Here is a 19,322-nt window from a genome sequence, read left to right as displayed (position 1 = left end):
AGGGACCAGATGTAATCCAGAATATTGGCGATAGAAACCTCCATAGGGAGGAAACCCCTCTCCGTGCACCAACAGGAGAAATGCTTCCACTTGGCCGAGTACGTCGCCCTAGTGGAGGGTTTCCTGCTGCCCAGGAGTACTTGACGTACCGGGGTAGAGCATCGTAGTTCTGACTTGGTCAGCCACGCAGGAGCCATGCCGTGAGGTGCAGAGACTGGAGGTCCGGGTGACGGAGCCTGCCGTGGTCCTGGGTGATCAGGTCCAGGTGAAAGGGTAGGGAGACTGGGTCGACTAGAGACAGATCCAGCAACATCGGATACCAATGTTGCCTGGGCCACGCTGGAGCTATCATAAACAAGCGTGCCCTGTCCCTGCGCACCTTCAGAAGGACCTTGTGGACCAACAGGAATGGAGGGAACGCATAGAGCAGGTGAGTCGTCCATGGGATAAGGAAGGCATCCGCTACCAACCCTGGCTCCTGGCCTTGAAAGGAGCAGAACGTCTGGCATTTCCTGTTCCCTCTGGACACGAAGAGGTCCATCCGGGGACAACCCCACCTCTGAAAGAGTGAGAGGGCGACGTCCGGGCGAAGGGACCATTCGTGCGAAAGGAAGGATCTGCTCAGACGGTCTGCCAGCATGTTCCGTACTCCGGGGAGAAAGGAAGCCATGAGGTGAATGGAGCGGGCTATACAAAAAAGTCCCAGAGCCGCATAGCCTCCTGACATAGGGGAGAGGATCTCGTGCCACCCTGCTTGTTGATATAGTACATGGTCGTCGTGTTGTTGGTGAATACCAAGACAAAGCGACCTTGAAGCTGATGGGAGAACGCTTGACAAGCAAGACGGACCGCTGTCAACTCCCGTATGTTGATATGGAAGGCCACTTCCTGAGGGGACCATTAGCCCTGCATCCTCAGGGTTCCGAGGTGGGCCCCCCCAGCCCAGGTCCGAGGCATCCGTTGTTAGGGATACCGAGGGTTGGGGCGGATGAAACGGGAGCCCCGCACACACTATGGACTGGTCTAGCCACCACCGGAGGGAATCCAACACCTCCTGGGGGATGGTGATAACCGCGTCCAGCAGATGTCTGGCCAGACGGTACTGTGTAATGAGCCAAGACTGGAGAGGCCTCATGCGAAGCCGCGCATAACCCGTCACAAATGTGCAGGCCGCCATGTGGCCTAAGAGGGTTAGGTATGTCCTTATAGAGGTCAAGGGGGCCGCTTGTAGGCGCTGAATGATGGCCGACAGCGACTGGAACCTGGGCAGCGGCAGAAGGGCCCTGGCCAAGGTGGAGTCCAGAATGGCCCAGATGAACTCTATCCTCTGCGTGGGGAGCAGAGTGGACTTGTCCGCGTTGATAATGAGGCCCAAGGTTCGGAAGAGCCCGCTGATCCTGTGGACGTGGTTGCAGACCTGCAACTCTGATGCACCTCGAATCAGCCAGTCGTCGAGGTAGGGGAATACGTGAATGCGACTGCGCCGGAGATATGCGACGACGACTGCCATGCACTTTGTGAATACCCTCGGGGCCATGGAGAGGCCAAACGGGAGGACCGCAAATTGATAATGATGGCGGTCGACTACAAACCGAAGGAAGCGTCTGTGTCGTGGAAAAATGGCTATGTGAAAATAAGTGTCCTTCATGTCGAGGGCGGCGTACCAGTCTCCAGGATCCAGAGATGGGATAATGGTCCCCAGGGATACCATGCGGAATTTCAACTTCACCATATGCTTGTTGAGTTCTCGCAGGTCGAGGATAGGTCTGAGGCCTCCCTTGGCCTTGGGGATCAGAAAGTATCGGGAATAAAACCCCTTGCCCTTCTCGTTCTGCGGAACCGCCTCTATGGCTCCTTTGCTGAGGAGCGACCGCACCTCCTGAAGGAGGAATTGCTCGTGAGAGGGGTCCCTGAAGAGGGATGAGGGTGGGGGGTGGGAGGGAGGGCGAGAGATAAACTGCAGACGGTATCCCATTTGCACAGTGCGCAAGACCCAACGGTCGGAAGTTATTTGGGTCTACACCGGGAGGAAGAACGAAAGCCGGTTGGAAAACGGGGGGGGGGGGGAAGGATCCGTGGAGGAAACTGGTACAGCATCCTCGGGCACACCTTCAAAACGAAGGTTTGGGGCCAGGTGGGGCTTTGGAGGAGCCCTGGTTCTGCCGCTCCTGGTTGCCCGACTGTCTGCGCCTGCCATTCCTGCCACGGCGCCTATTGAAGTCCTGCCGCTGGCGGTATTGGGGATACGGCCGGCGCTGCTGTTGTTGTTGCGGCCGGAAGGGTCTGCGCTGTGTCCCGAGCGTGTGCATCCCTAGGGAGCGCATGATGACCGGATTGTCCTTTATGCTTTTCAGCCTGGGGTCCGTCTTCTCCGAAAACAGGCCCTGACCTTCGAACGGGAGGTCCTGGATGGTGTATTGGAGCTCCGGCGGAAGGCCAGAAATTTGAAGCCAGGAGATGCGGCGCATTGTAACCCCTGAAGCCAGAGTTCTAGTGGCCGAGTCTGCTGCGTCCAAGGATGCCTGCAATGAAGTTCTTGCGACCTTCTTGCCTTCATCAAGAATTGCCGCGAATTCTTGATGCGCATCCTGAGGCAACAACTCCTTAAACTTTATCCGCTGCCACCCAGGAGTTATAGGCGTAGCGGCTAAGGAGGGCCTGCTGGTTGGAGACCCTCAGTTGGAGGGCGCCCGCTGAATAGACCTTCCGGCCTAGCATGTCCATACGCCTCGCCTCCTTGGACTTGGGTGCTGGGGCCTGTTGCCCATGACGCTCCCTCTCGTTTACCGACTGCACAACGAGGGAGCACGGTGTCGGGTGCACATGGAGGTACTCATAACCTCTAGAGGGTGCCATGCATTTGCGCTCCACTCCGCGTGCAGCAGGAGGGATGGAGGCCGGTGACTGCCAGATGGTATTCGCATTGGCCTGGATAGTCCTGATAAAAGGAAGGGCGACTCTGGTGGGAGCGTCTGCTGAGAGAATGCTCACCACGGGATCTTCAGTTTTGGAGACCTCCTCAGCCTGCAAGTTTAAGTTCTGCGCTACATGCCTGAGGAGGTCCTGGTGCGCCCTGAGGTCGAGTGGGGGAGGACTGGACGATGATCTGCCCGCCACTGCCTCATCGGGGGAGGACAATGATGAGACCCCCGGTAGGAGAGTGTCCACGGGAGGCTCCGTCTGAACCAGCGCCTCTGACTCCGGAGGGAGCTCAGGGTCCTGCTGGTTGGACCGGTCTTCCCCCGCCAGAGAGGGGGGAGGGCGAGATAGCGAAGCCTCTGGCACCCTGCGCTCAGAAGTCACAGGCTGAGGTGGAATTTGTTGAGGGCCCTGGGCTTGATAGTACGCCCAGGGTGTCCACAAACCCCACTGCTGTGGTCCCTGATCCTGCGGAGGAGGGTCCTGAAAGAGGGCCGCAGGTCTGTCTGCGTCTAGCTTGTACATACTGTCTGTCTGCGACGAGACAGATGGCTGCCTGGAAGGCCATGGAGGGGCCGAACGCAGCTGGTAGGGCTCCCTCGGTCTCAACACCGAGGATCTTCTCGGTGTTGGGGACCGGTACCGAGAATCATACCGGTGCCGGGATCGGGACCGGGACCTGCCTCCGACGCGGTGCCGGGAGGTCGACCAGGACCGGGACCTGCCTCCGACGCGGTGCCGGGAGGTCGACCGGGACCAGGACCTGCCACCAGCTTGGTGCCGGGAGGTTGACCGGGGTGCTGATCGCTGACGGGAACGGCTCCTAGAGTCTCGGTGCCGGTAGCGGCGACTCAATCCAGACCGGTGCCGGGAGTAGCGGGACTGTCTGGAGGATGACCGGCATCCCGAATGCGACTGGTACCGCCGAGGGGAGCGGTGCCGGGACTGCGAGTGGCGCCTGGAGCGAGAACATCCACGGTGTCGGGACCTCGAAGGCGATCGGTGCCGGCTGGGTGAGTCCGGAGACGGAGCTCGCATCGTCGCCAGCTTGCCTCTGGATACAACCCGCACCAGAGGTACCGGGGGTTGAGGCTGGATAGGCTCCGTAAGAGCAATAAGGTCCCGTGCCGAAGCGAAAGTCTCTGGCGTCGAAGGGACCAATAGCTCAACCCCAGATCTTACAGGGGAGCTAGGAGGGACCGGACTCGATGACCTCCAGGGCCCAGAGTCGACGGAATCCCTGCTGGTGGTGCCGCGGCCGAGGTAGGCGCCGGGCTCTCCGCTCGAGCCTGCACGGATGGAGTCGCAGGCTTCGATGGTCTTGTCTCGGGTCCCGGTGCCGGGGAAGGTCGGTGCCGGGGCATCTTTCCGGTGCCGTCGCGGTCCGGTGCCGGCGCAGAGGCGGCGCTCTGTGTTGAGGTCACAGGATTAAGTGCCGCTTCCATTAGGAGAGTCCTTAACCTCTGGTCCCTCTCCTTTTTTGTCCTAGGCTTAAAAGCCTTGCAAATGCGGCACTTGTCCGAAATGTGCAATTCCCCCAGGCACTTTAGGCAGGCGTCGTGGGGATTGCTGGTCAGCATCGGCTTTTTACAGGCTGAGCATTGCTTGAACCCCAGCGAACCAGGCATGGGCCCGGTGCCGGGTGCCGGGAAGGGCTACAGCCCAAACCCACTAATAAGACTATACAACTATATTAGAATCAACAATAACTAACTACACTTTTACAACTATTTACAACTACCTATGAGAACAGTAAAACGAAGGAGAGCTAGGGACATGGAGGACAGCTATGCCGCGCTCCACAGTTCCAATGACCGACACGGCGGTAAGAAGGAACTGAGGAGCGGGTGGGCCGGCAGGGGTATATATCGAGCGCCATGGCGGCCCACTCTAGGGGGCGACCTGCCGGCCCACTGGAGTTGCTAGGGCAAAAAGTTTTCCGACGAACGTGCACGCACGGCGCGCACACCTAACTAGAATGGATATGAGCAATCACTCGAAGAAGAACATACATATATTGGGATTCAAATTCTATGTACTTTGGAATGTATATTGGTTTCCCAGTAGACCACAAAGCTCTTATGGAGCTGTTAACAGTATTACTAACCACAGATTGTGGCACTCATATCAATTTCAAAACCATGTAGTTACTCAAAAGAAAGTGTTTGCTTCTTAGAAAACGTATTAACCAGAGGGGAGATGTATGCAGTTGAGCTGTGTGAATCATGCGGGGTGTGCTTTGCGTGTGGTTGCCAATTTCCAAGAACCATCTCCCCTCCTCTCAAAAGGCTCCCACCACTACTCTCCTTCCCCTAAGGTGCAGGATACTCCTTTCACATTTTATCTTTGGTTGATTCAGGAGAGGGGCTACTACCCTTCATTCAAGCTCACTGTACTTGCCTACTAGAACCAACTGCCTGTCTCTATACTTCCCCTGGTCTTCTAGGGTCACTGGGAGGCCACTATTCCCACAGAGCAGTTTCTTGATAGTCTAACCTGATGAATACAATTGCCTTCTTCAGTTCATAACAGGCTTTCTTAGGGAACAAAGCAGTCAATAATCTAGCAGGAGCTCGTAAACGCTTCTTGCCCCTGTGGGTAGCTCTGCTAAAAGCAGTGGTGAGGAGGCCACATAATCACTAGCATGGCAGCTAGGGAACTCCTAGCGGTTCCTTAGCTTCTACAGTGGAAGTGATGGGGCATCTGCACCCTTCAGCTCGATAGAAGCAGCTGATCATGAGTAATCCCAATTCTACTGAAGTATTTGGAGTAGGGAGAGAGTATTTTTTTTTGGTGAGAAGTACTGGGGTTGTGTTTTAGCAATGTGAGAAATAATGAGGTTTTTCTATAGCTTACGAACAGTCAAACTTTTAGTTGTTCCTGTTTATATTTAAAAAGGCTCTCTTTAGCTGAGCTCTCGTCTGTTAAAAGTTTTAGCTTCAAGCAAATTTATATAGTAAAGTGCATAAGCCCCTAATAAGCTGTATTTATAAAGGAAATATTGATGTAGTATTCAGTTATAGTGGCAGGAATGGCGCCAGTATAATCTTAACAAAGCTTTTCTTTTTCTTGAAAACACTTCTTAAGCAGAAAAAGATGTAGCTGTAAAGAAAAGGCACAAAGAAATGTAAACAGGTTAATCTATTTTAAGACACTTCCCTCTTTCCCACAACTGATCCTGTGATGCTTAGTACCTTCAACTTGCACTGAGATGACCAGTTGCTGAGGAAGCTTCTCATTTCAGAGAACACACTCAGCAACTTGCAGGATGGGAGCCTAAATGTTTCCAGATACTTACCTGTTGCAACATGGCGTCCCATTCCAAACACAGCATAAATGATGACAGGAAAGAGAGAGCCATATAAACCAAACACTGGATGAACTGAAGACAGAACAGCAAAGGCCAGCCCTATAGAGAAGGATAATGGGAATTAGTAAACAATACATTAAGAACATAAGAACAGCCATACTGGGTAAGACCAAAGGTCTATCAAGCCCAGTATCCTGTCCTCTGACAGTGGCCAATGGCAGGTGCCCCAAAGGGAATGAACAGACAGGTTATCATCAAGTGATCCATGCACTGTCATCAAATCCCAGCTTTTGGCAAACAGAGGCTAGGGACACCATTCCTGTCCATCCTGGCTAATAGCCATTGATGGACCTATTGCCCATGAATCTATCTAGCTCCTTTTTGAACCCCATTATAGTATTTGCCTTCACAACACCCTCTGGCAAGGAGTTCTAGAGGCTGACAGGGCATTGCGTAAAAAATATTTTCTTGTGTTTCTTTTAAACCTGCTACCTATTAATTTCATTTGGTGGCCCCTTGTTCTTGTATTATGAGAAGTAAATAACACTTCCTTATCTACTTTGTCTATACCACTCATGATTTTATAGACCTCTATCATATCCTCCCTTAGTCACCTCTTTTCCAAGCTGAAAAGTCCCAGTCTTATTAATCTTTCCTCATATAGAAGTCATTCTATACCCCTAATCATTTTTGTTGCCCTTTTCTGAACTTTTTCCAATTAAAATATATCTTTTTTGAGATGGAGCGAACACATCTGCATGCAGTATTCAAGGTGTGGGCATACTGTGGATTTATATAGAGGCAATATGATATTTTCTGTCTTATTATCTATCCCTTTCTTAATTATTCCCAACATTCTGTTCGCTTTTTTGACTGCCACTGCACATTGAGTGGATGATTTCAGAGAACTATCCACAATGACTCCAAGATCTCTTTCTTGAATGGTAACAGCTAATTTAGACCCCATCGTTGTATATATATAGTTAGGATTATGTGCATTACTTTGCATTTATCAACATTAAATTTCATCTGCCATTTTGTTGCCCAGTCACTCAGTTTTGTGAGATACTTCTGTAGCTCTTCACAGTCTGCGTGGGGCTTGAGTAGTTTTGTATCATCTGCAAATTTTGCCACCTCACTGTTTACCCCTTTTTCCAGATCGCTTATGAATATGCAAAATAGGACTGGGCCCAGTACAGATCCCTGGGGGACACCACTAGTTAACCCTCTCCATTCTGAAAATTTACCATTTATTCCTACCCTTTGTTTCCTATCTTTTAACCAATTTACTAATCCATGAGAGAACCTTCCCTCTTATCCCATGACTGCTTACTTTGCTTAAGAGCCTTTGGTGAGGGACCTTGTCAAAGGCTTTCTGAAAATCTAAATACACTATATCCACTGGATCTCCTTTGTCCACATGCTTGTTGACCCCCTCAAAGAATTCTAGTAGATTGGTGAGGCATGATTTCCCTCTACAAAAATCATATTGACTATTTCCCAACAAATTATGTTCATCTATGTGTCTGACAATTTTGTTCTTTACAATAGCTTCAACCAATTTGCTGGTACTGAAGTGAGGCTTACTGGCCTATAGTTACCAGGGTCACATCTGCAGCCCTTTTTAAAAATTGGAGTCACATTAGCTATCCTCCAGTCATTTGGTACAGAAGCTGATTTAAATGACAGGTTACAGATGACAGTTAGTAGTCCTGCAATTTCACATTTGAGTTCCTTCAGAACTCTTGGGTGAATACCATCAGGTCCTGGAGACTTATTACTGTTTAGTGTATCAATTTGTTTCAAAAACCTCCTCTAATGACACCTCAATATGGGACAGTTCCTCAGATCTGTCACCCAAAAAGAATGGCTCAGGTTTGGGAATCTCCCTCACATCCTCAACAGTGAAGACCGATGCAAAGAATTCATTTAGTTTCTCCATAATGGCCTTATCGTCTTTGAGTGCTCCTTTAGCATCTTGATCATTCAGTGGTTCCACTGGTTGGTTAGCAGGCTTTCTACTTCTGATGTATTTAAAAAAAATTGCTATTACTTTTGGAGTCTTTGGCTAGCTGTTCTTCAAATTCTTTTTTGGTCTTTCTAATTATATTTCTACACTTCATTTGCCAGAGTTTATGCTCTTTTCTATTTTCCTCATTAGGATTTATCTTCCACGTTTTAAAGCATGCCTTTTTGCCTCTCACTGCTTCTTTTACTTTGTTGTTTAACCACAGCCCTCTTTTTTGGTTCTCTTACTATGTTTTTTAAATTGGGGTATACATTTAAGTTGAGCCTCTATTATGGTGTCTTTAAAAAGTTTCCAGGGATTTTACTTTGGGTACTGTACTTTTTAATTTCTGTTTCACTAGCCTCCTCATTTTTGTGTAGTTCTCCTTTCTGAAATTAAATGGTACAGTGTTGGGCTGCTGTGGAGTTTTCACCACCACAGGGATGTAATATTTAATTATATTATGGTCACTATTATCAAGTGGTCCAGCTATATTCACCTCTTGGACCTGATCTTGTGCTCCACTTTGGACTAAATCAAGAATTGCCTCTCTTCTTGTGGTTTTCCAGGAGTAGCTGCTCCAACTTTATCTCAGCATCCCTTCCTGAGGTGATATATACCCAGTCAATATGGGGACAGTTGAAATCCTCCATTATTATTATTGAGTTTTTTTTTAATAGCCTCTCTAATCTCCCTGAGCATTTCAGAGTCACTAACACCATCCTGGTCAGATGATCTGTAACATAGCCTTTCTGCTATATTCTTATTTTTCAAGCATGGAATTACTACAATCCATAGAGATTATATAGTACAATTTAGTTCATTTAAGATTTTTACTTCATTTGATTCTATGCTTTCTTTCACACATAGTCCCACTCCCCCACCAGCACAAACTGTTCGGTCCTTCGGATATATTTTGCCCCCTGGCATTACTGTGTCCCATTGATTATCCTCATTCCACCAGGTTTCTGTGATGCCTATTATATCAATATTCTCATTTAATACTAAGCGCTTTAGTTCACCCATCTTATTATTTAGACTTCTAGCATTGGTATATAAGTATTTTAATCCTTTGCACCAACACATCACATTACTTTACATTTGGTTTTGGTGGGGGTAAAGTCCACAGATTTAACAGCAGGATTAAAACTACCTGCAATGATAATTACATCTATAAAAAGCTAAGGCATAAACCAACCACTAAGCAATGCGGTTTGAAGGAATCTTCTGTTGCGGGTGGATTTTTCCATAATTATCTATTAATAATACCTAGTTCTTATACAGCACTTTTCATCCATAGATCTCAAAGCACTTTACAAAGGAGGTCAGTATCATTATCCCCATTTTACAGACAGGAAAATGGAGGCACAAAGAAGGGATATGACTTGCCCAAGGTCACTAAGTAGGACAGAAGCAGAGCTGGGAATGGAATCCATGTCTCCCGAGTCCTCATTCAGCACCTTCCTCTAAGGCATCTGGGATTAATCACTGGCAGAGATAGGATACTGGACTATATATATCAGGGGTCAGCAACCTTTCAGAAGTAGTGTGCTGAGTCTTCATTTATTCACTCTAATTTAAGGTTTTGCATGCCAATCAGGGCTGGCTCCAGCTTTCTGCAAAGAAAAGCCGATTGGCAGCACTTCGGCAGGAGCTCAATATCGCACCACTTCAGTCTTCTGTGGCAATTCGGCAGCGGGTCCTTCACTCCCTCTCTGGCAGCACTTCGGCAGCAGCTTAAAGAGGACGAGAGGGACTGAGGGACCCACCGCCGAATTCCTGCCAAAGACCCGGAGGTGCCACCCCGATACTGGACGGAGTGCCGCCCCTTTGTATTGGCCGCCCCAAGCACCTGCTTCCTTCGCTGGTGCCTGGAGCTGGCCCTTGTGCCAATAATACATTTTAATGTTTTTAGAAGGTCTCTTTCTATAAGTCTATAATATATAACTAAACTATTGTTATATGTAAAGTAAATAAGGTTTTTAAAATGTTTAAAATTAAACATTTAAAATTAAATTAAAATGCAGTGCCCCCATCGGACTGGTGGCCAGGATCCAGGCAGTGTGAGTGCCACTGAAAATCAGCTCGCATGCCACCTTCGGCACATGTGCCATAGGTTGCCTACCCAGATATAGATAATTGATCTCATATAGCAATTCCTATGTCCATGTCGGGAACAACAAGACAGGATTCTCAGCCCAAAGTCCACAGAAAAGAGAAGGCACACGGTGAAAAGAAACACACCAGAAACTCCAGAAGAGGCAGAAGGAGAGGAATTCTGGCCCTGCCTAAAGGGGTGGGCAGGAAGAAGAGGGGAGCATGGGGAAAGGAGAGGACTACCTAAGTCTAATCTACGCAGCACAATTATTTCAATTAGTGGGGTGATTTTTCTAATCCAGATAGCTATACCAGTACAACTCCTACTGCCTATGTAGTTTTGCTGGGATAAAGGTGTTTCATGCAGGTATAGCTTATCCTCTTTCCTGTTTGGGAATTAGCTATATCAGTATAACTTCATCCACTCTAGGGGAGTTGTACTGGTTAAACTAGACCTCTACAGTCAAAGTGGTACAACTTTTATGTGTATATAAACTCTGAGGAAATAGACAATGGACCCCTTACTGAATCGCTAGAACCAGGGGTCCATTTTCTAAGCAGTGTGTATGAAATGGGTCCATAAATCCTGGCTAAGGTGAACTGCAAAACTTCGTACGTTTAAGATCCAATATCATTAAACAGTATGCACGTGCAAAGTAGACAATTACAAATATAGAACATTTACATTTAAAAACAAAATAGTAACACTTCAGTGAATGGAGTACACACTCTGAACTACATTGGTAACTATTCAACACTGCTCTACAGAATTTAGTTCTCGTGTATTGTTTTCGGTGTCTGTGATCAGTTCTTTCCTGCAGGGGAAGTACAGAACGTGGCCTGTTATTTATATCAGAATAATTTTCAAATATACATTTTAATGTATAAACTCAGGTGGGGGTAGTCTTTGTGTTGTTTTTAGTCTGCACTTACAGATTTGGGATGTTAACCAGTTTTAAGATTAAATAAAATGTGTGAATTTTACCTTTAATAGGTATTCACATGCTTAAATTAATAGAATTACTCAATTCAAGAGGGATTAATTGAGGAATTGTAATGGCTAGTGGAGAGTACTGTAATGACCCTCAAGCCAAATTAAGAAATTTCCTGCTGTAGGATGTTTACTTATTTGCTACTCACAGCTACTAATCAATATGGGATTAAATACAGTATTACTTTGTTTCCTCTTAGCTCTAATGGGGGAAATGAGGCTTTAGCTACTGGGAAGTAAGCTGTCACTATCTAGTTATAAATGTCAGACTTACCAGATTCTCACCCCTCTGCAAGCGTTTACTTCGTTTTTCAGTTTCCAAAAAATGGTTTGAATCTGAGACTTGTGACTAATGTGGCCAGACTGTGTTTGGTCCAGCACACATGAACAAGATGTGTCAAGGGCACAAGGAGTCCTAGGTGCTTAGCATTCAGGGAAAACAAGAGCCATAACCCATCCTCTCCTCACTGCCCAATAGAGCTGGCCCACACAAACAGAGTCCACACTGAACACTGGAAATGGTGTGGCAGGGGCCACTTTGACCCACACATCCCCAGTGTCCCTGGAGGAATTCCACCTATTTTAGGGAGCTGCTGCTGGGCAGTGCATTTTCATACCCTGTATGTAGGGGCACAATCTAGATATAATTCAGCCCATCTTGTTTTATTTTTAAACTCTGTCCTGTTATGGCCATTTAGTTTCCAGAAGTAGTTTCTCATTCCTTCTATGTTACCTAGAAAACAATGAGACAGTGCTGCTAGTGGTTAGGACAGGTCACCAGGACTCAGAAATCCTAGATTCTATTCCTGGCTCTACCACTGATTTTATATGGTTTCAGACAAACTGCATGTTTCAGTTTACCCATCTATACAATGGGTATCATCAGAAGGGTATCATAAAGCTTAATAAAATCCCTCCTAAGCATGAAATCCTCACGTGTCAGGTATTATAAAAATTCAAACCATTTTATTAACAAATAGAGCAGAGGGTAGTTTGATTTCACTCACTGATTTTAGTTTTTCAGTTTCAACTTTGTTACAATACATCAGTTGTGTTCAAAAAGTAGTCAAAAGGCAGGAAACAGATGGTAATAATACTACTGTATTGCACTTCTTCACACTGAAAAGTAATTAAGAATGGAGATGTCAGCTCCTCATTTTTAAGGAAGGAGAGCCCCACTGGCGGCGAAAGTAAAGTTTCAAGAAAGAATGGCTATTCCAATGTAAAGAACTGCAAACAATAAATGAACAATAGGTTCAGATATAATATATAAATACTGTGGTGGCATGCTTTAGTTAACTCACTATCAGAAGATAACATTATGTGCCCCAGTTTCTTTTAAAATGGAGCTCTCTGGCTATCACTGGGCTTCATGACACATCACGTGCTACACTGTGTATGCTACACTGGCCAAGCTGGCGACATGTGGTACCACTGCAGGTAGATGGCAAACGCAGATAGCTATAGAATAATGAACCTGGGTACAAACAAGAAAAGCTAATAAGTCCTGTATCTTAACTTGCTGACTTGGGAATTACTATTGAATGTGCCAGTTTGAAACTACAACTTTGACAGTAACGAAGCGTCACCAAAGAAGCAAATTAGGGTCAGATTAGTCAGAATTACAGTTAAATTCCCACATCTGGATATATACATCTGAACACATGGCTATCCAGATGGAAAAGCTACACCATCTCTTTTTGGCACCATGGTATAAGATAAAAGTATTATCCCAGGACAAGAAAAACAAGACGACAGTATCTCAGGTCTACAATTAATCTTGTGACTTTTGCAAATATCTCACAATCCACTATTCTCAATGCAAAATTAAATAAATCTTGCCTGAAGTCCTGTACACTCAAAGAACTTCCTTGTTGGGATCCAGATGGGCATTAAAATTGTGCTTGTTGATTTCAAACATTTTTCCATTGTTCAAATCTGGATGCCCTAATAAGATGTCCAAATCCTATATTCAAATAAGCACTAATAAATTTGCCCTTCAATGTGGTAACATACAACTCCTCCCGAGTTGCACACATATATCCAAGGACAGAATTTGGCCCTTAGACATGTGAAATACCTAAGTACAGACAAAATGACATACTTTAAGTGTCCACATTTGAAAATGGGCCCCCAGAGTGAAGTACTCATCTCTATAATACAATGCAAAAACATAAACATAGTTTGGAAAAGAGAAGATTAAGGGGGAATATGACAGTGGTTTTCAAAAACTTGACAAGCTGCCATAGAAAAGATAAAGAAAAGTTATTCTCTCTTGCCACCGAAGGCAGGATTAGAGGCAATAGGTTCAAACTACAGCATAGCAGATTTAGATTAAATCCCAGGAAAAACTTCCTAACTATAAGACGAGTAAGACAAAGGTAGACTGCTTAGAGAGGTTGTGGAAGCTCCTTCACTGGAGGTTTTCAAAAGGAGGCTGGATAGCCATCGTTCTTGGAGGGTTTAGCCACAACAAATCCTGCACCTTGGCAGGGGGTTAGACTAGATGACCCTTTCTGTCCCTTCTAACCCTATGATTCTATAACATTTCATCACCACAGGGCAGAGGACAAATATAAAGCTCTCTACATCTCTTAAACTGTACTTAAGCCCTTAAAACAGAGCTCAAGGGAAGAATAGGGGTTAGTGTGGCTCTTCTGCGCTAAAGTGAATTTCACCCTGAATACAAGTCTCTTGATTTGAACTTAAAAAAAAACCTTCCTCTTGAAGCAAGGCTGGAAACCAAGGATTGTCATTAATATTTGGACATAGCATTCTAACGTAAATTAAGGCTATAAAGCCATAAAATCATTTATTTAGATTTAACATTAAAAATAATACATAGAAAAACTATGAGCACACTGTTAATAAGAGTTACAATATCCACCCAGCAGCATTATGACTAATATACAAATGAATTAACTCTCCCAGTGAGCAACTTTACACAACTTCCCACAAATAAAAATGGAAAAACTCCAGAAAATCCTCCCAAACCCAAATCATACCTTAATCCTTCCCAAAATGAACCCTACCAAGTCAATGGTTTTTGCAGTATCCTGGGAAGATCATTAGGTTTGGGCAGATCTGGGCCAAACTGGGGAGTAATTTAGAATCTGCACTAGTTCTCTACTTTGTCTTCATTTTTCCATCAACATTTGTCTTGTTCATCAGCAGAGCTGCTCCTTTATATTACTGATCATACAAGCCTGTGATTTTCAAGAAAAAATGTGGATTTTTGTCTTGATGATGACACAGTTAACTGTTAACTCTGGTTCTATAATATGTGACCATGGATTGTTATGACAACAATGGTAATATTTTCTATTGTAACTAAGTCACAAGGCCCACTTTGTTGTAATCTATTGTTTGTCATACATCTCTAAGACAGTGAATGTAAGTTGATTAAAATTTATACAATGGAACAGAAACCAAAATTTAAAGGAACAATATCCATTTAAAAATGAGATTTTTTTTTTAAAAAAAGTTTACTTATTAATGCATCTCACTTTAGATGTTTAAAACAAAGAATTTAAAATGTAATTTATGATTGTCCAGAATCAATTATGACTGATATCTGGCTTTTGCAGTTTGCTGTGCTTGTTGTTGATAGTGAAAGTTGGCTGGATTTGTTTAAAGTTTATGTCTAGCCAGTTTCACTTCCTTGTTCTCCTATACCACCACAATCCTACATTAATTTTTGAGTTCCAAATAGTACAGGAAAATGTTTGAATTCCAACATACAATGATTTTCATTGAAATAAAAAATAGAAAACATTTCTATTCATATTAGGTTTTGTAAGTTTCTGTTCCATTCCACTCCTACATTTTACGCCAAAACTACTTGAGTGTCCCTGAAACTGATATTAGAAAAAACACTATCAGAAAAAACAAGAATTTCAGGGAGTGCCCTTTTCACTAGGAAAAGCAGTAAAAAGTAAAAGAGGCTCCACTGTAGCAATTGGTGTGTTCTCCCATTTGTGTCCTCCTTGCAGTAACACCAGTCTTTATATTTCATGGTTCATTTCATCTAAAATTACCTCCCACTTTGTTTTTGGTATGAAACTGATCAACAAATGGAGGGGAAAGGGGAAGATTGAAAAATTTATTTCAATTTTTTGAGTTTCATTTTTGATGAAATTTTCCAATCAGCTCTATTATTAACTTTTTCAGTGTTGCAGAACATGGTGGCATTTCTTGGATGCACCTCCAATGTTGCTCCATGAACCAGTCACATCACTTGAACCACACCTCCCTGATTTTCTGTTGCAAAATCAATGCTTCAGAATGACATATCTGGTATGTGACGCACTCTGGATGTGCACATTTTTAACAATGTTACCCACAGTCAAAATTAAAGAAGTCAGAGTCATGCATGCAGGAGGTCCTGGGGTGTATAGACCCCATCCAGTCACAGCCATGAAAGCATTAATAGGGAAACTGACTGCCTTCTCAGCTAGGCTGTTTGGTGACTTCACAACAGCTGTGGAGAGAAAAAGGCTGCAGGGCAAAGGGCATGGTATGGCTGCCAGAAAGGCTGAAGAACCTCAGAGCAGGAGCCTTCAGCCGCATATTGGTGAGAAGCCATCCAGGAAGCTGGACTTCCAGGAGAAGAGGGCCACAGGATGAGACTCTGAAGAACAGCCTGCAAGAGAGGCATGGAAGCAAGCAAGACAGGGGAACAGGAAGGGGTTGGGGGAGATTGGTACCAACCACTTTATACAGGGTCCCTAGCCTGGAATCCAGAGGAGTTGGTAGACCTGGGTTCCCCTTCCAAACCCAGCAGGGTTTTTTGTTAAATCTTGAACAAGCGAGTCACATTAAAAAAGGCCAGGAACTATAAGCCCTTTATCTAGGGCAATTGATCTCCTGACATACTGGACTCTTTAGCACACTGAGAGGGGAGAAGACTACCAATGACTCAGCAGAAGGGCCACAGTCGTAACACAGAGCCAAAACAGACTAGACAGCAACAAGTCCATCAAAGGAAGGAAGGAAAACTGAGGCAAAGTTGCCATGTCACCCCAAGAGGGGGCCTGAATGCCAACTGCAACCTCTGACATGAAACCTTTGAATACTTTGTTAGTTCACTAGAACTTGGAACTTCACATTCCTGGGCATCCACTGAGAATCTGTAGGAATGTGAATCTCTGTAGCAGATATATATATTATCATGTTACAGTTCATAACTCTGGGCTCAGAACACCACTCTTTGCAAGAAGTGAGAGATTTTCTTCCACCACAAGGAATATAATCACATGGGCTGTAAATTACATGGCTGCTACCTAGGCTAGGCTTCTCTAGCTTTGCTTCCAAGGAAGTGCATTCATCTTCATCTGCACATACTGCAGTTGTACATCTATAAGACAAGCCTTCCCCTCACCCCATTCTCACATGCTAGAACACAATGATTTTACCTGACTAACTCAAGTGAATCATTCTGCGTACATTTATGTCAATGCTTAAGGAAAGAGCCTGCAAAACCTAGGCAACAGATCACCCTTTGAAACAACACTGCTGGGGGTCCTGCATCAGAGGTCTGAAAAAAACTAATGCTGGCACCATGCCTCCAAAACCTTGAGCATGAATGCAGGGATGCATGAAACCAGGTAATGGCAGTCTCCAGTCAGTGTGTGGGGTTTTCTTTGTTCAGCAGTAAATCCAGCTCTAGACTAAATTAACTTTAATTAAAAAAATAAACAAAATGAACCAGGGAGGTGGCAGGGATGGAGAAATTGATTTAAATCAGACTTCAGTTGCATATTTTTCTCTTCTCAGCAGGCACACATATAAGAGGGAAGATAACTATGTGTCAGGAGCCTTTTTCAGTTTGGTATGAATGTTTTTAACTGGCACAAGCAGCTGATCTGCAACCTTCTGTGCCCACAGAAGGTCATAGAAGAGTCAACAAGTGTACAATGAATGCTTTCACTGGGCACAAGAAGCTGATCTGCAACCTTTCATGGCCACAGAAGAATCAACAAGTGTATAATGCTGCATGTAAATTCCACATGAAAATCTATCCTTATGCTGTCACTGTAACAGGGAATGTTCCCCAGTACCCAATTTTGATTTATTTGCAAATGAATGTCCTCCAAATATTGTACCTACATACTGCCATAGAAGTGATTTGCCCATCTTTTTAGTGCTTATGCATATAAACTGTGTACCATGTGGACAGACCCATTCTCAAAACAAGTGACATTTCTTATGAATCCCGCGAAATGTCATGATCTTGCCAAGACAAAGTCTGAAGCCAGAGATAAAGCACCGCTGGTTTTCTATTCATCTTCTGAGGTAATTTTCTCTCTTTAACAGTTATATATATCACTGTATTTGTCAATTCTTGGAGGGAAGGGTATTGATGGGGAAGGGTAGTCGTGTGGCTAACTCTCAGGAATGGCAGGCGATAGATTCTATTCTTGGTTTTGCTGCAAAACTACCTGTGTACCCTCATGCAAGTCACTTAATCTTTCTATGGGGATAATACTTTACCACCTTGCCATTCTACTGTTAGACCAAATACTTGTAGAGAGATTCAACATCCTCAGATGGAAAGGACAAAGTAGTATTAAGTAGGTATCAGGAAGGAGAAATCTGACATGTGCACACTCAATCAGAAGTGCCTCAAGTTATAAGGGGTGCCAGGAGGAGATTATGGTTTTCAGAACCTCAAGAGAGATATTTAGGTACCTCTACACTGCAATAAAAGACCCAGGGCACAGATACAACTGACCTGAGTCAGCTGACTTGGGCTCATTGAGTTCAGGTTTTGGTGCTTAAAATTGCAGTGTTGACTTTCAGGCTTAGGCTGGAGCCCACAGTCTAAAACCCAACAAGAAGGGTGGGTGTCACACCCAGACTCCAGCTGTCATGGTATAATTCCCCACCCTGAACCTTAGCGTCCAAAAGATGGGGTACCAGCATGAATTCCTCTAAGCTCAATTACCAGCTTAGAACCTGTAGCGCTGCCACCAACCAGGAATTACAGTGCCTGGTACACTCTGGTCCCCCCAAAACCTTGCCCAGGGAACCCCAAGACCCAGACCCTCTGGATCTTAACACAAGGAAAGTAAATCCTTTCCCCCACCATTGCCTCTCCCAGGCTTCCACTCCCTGGGTTACCCTGGAAGATCACTGTGATTCAAACTCCCTGAATCTTAAAACAGAGAGGAAAATGCACTTTCCCCCCCTCCTTCTCTCTTCCCCTCCCAGATTCTCCCTGAGAGAGACAGTAATCCTAACACAGAGAGAAATTAGCCTCTCTCTCCCCCTTCCCTCCTTTCTCCCCACCAATTCCCTGGTGGATCCAGACCCCGTCCCCTGGGGTCTCACACCAGAATAAAAAAAAAACAATCAGGTTCTTAAACAAGAAAAGCTTTTAATGAAAGGAAGAAAAAAGGTAAAAATTATCTTTGTAAATTTAAGATGGAATATGTTACAGGGTGTTTCAGCTATAGACACTGGGAATACCCTCCCAGCCTAAGTATTCAAGTACAAATTAAAATCCTTTCAGCAAAATACCAATTTGAACTCCTTCCAGCCAAATACACATTTGCAAATAAAGAAAACAACCATAAGCCTAACTCACTTTATCTAGCTAGTACTCACTATTCTGACCTTATAAGAGCCTGTATCGGAGAGATTGGAGAGAAACCTGGTTGCACATCTGGTCCCTCTGAGCCCCCAGAGTGAACGATAACTAAAATCTAACAGCACACACAAAAACTTCCCTCCCTCAAGATTTGAAAGTATCCTGTCCCCGGATTGGTTCTCTGGTCATGTGACAGCCAGGCTTACTGAACTTGTTAACCCTTTACAGGCAAAAGAGATATGATGTACTTCTGTTCTATTAACTCTTACTTATCTGTTTATGACACCAGCCCAAGCCCAAATATCTACACTGCAATTTTTTGCCCCGCAACATGAACTAACTAGTTTGGACTGTGAGATTTGGTGCCATGGGTTTTATTTTTTTATGCCAGTGCACAGTACCCCTT

General features: G+C 45.0%; 1 protein-coding gene across 4 annotated transcripts in view; it reads right to left on the bottom strand.

Moving 5' to 3' along the window:
* SLC26A7 (solute carrier family 26 member 7) overlaps positions 1 to 19,322 on the bottom strand; it is a 157,429-nt gene that overhangs the window by 117,244 nt on the left and 20,863 nt on the right. For all 4 annotated transcript variants that reach the window (XM_030553435.1, XM_030553434.1, XM_030553436.1 and 1 more), the window contains one exon: positions 6,218 to 6,328. In XM_030553435.1, coding sequence (XP_030409295.1) covers positions 6,218 to 6,328 — 111 coding nt within the window. The remainder of the gene's footprint in view (positions 1 to 6,217; positions 6,329 to 19,322) is intronic.

This window comes from Gopherus evgoodei, chromosome 2 (genome assembly GCF_007399415.2).
Source record: "Gopherus evgoodei ecotype Sinaloan lineage chromosome 2, rGopEvg1_v1.p, whole genome shotgun sequence".
Lineage (NCBI taxonomy): Eukaryota > Metazoa > Chordata > Testudines > Testudinidae > Gopherus > Gopherus evgoodei.
This window is presented reverse-complemented; position numbering and strand designations above follow the sequence as displayed.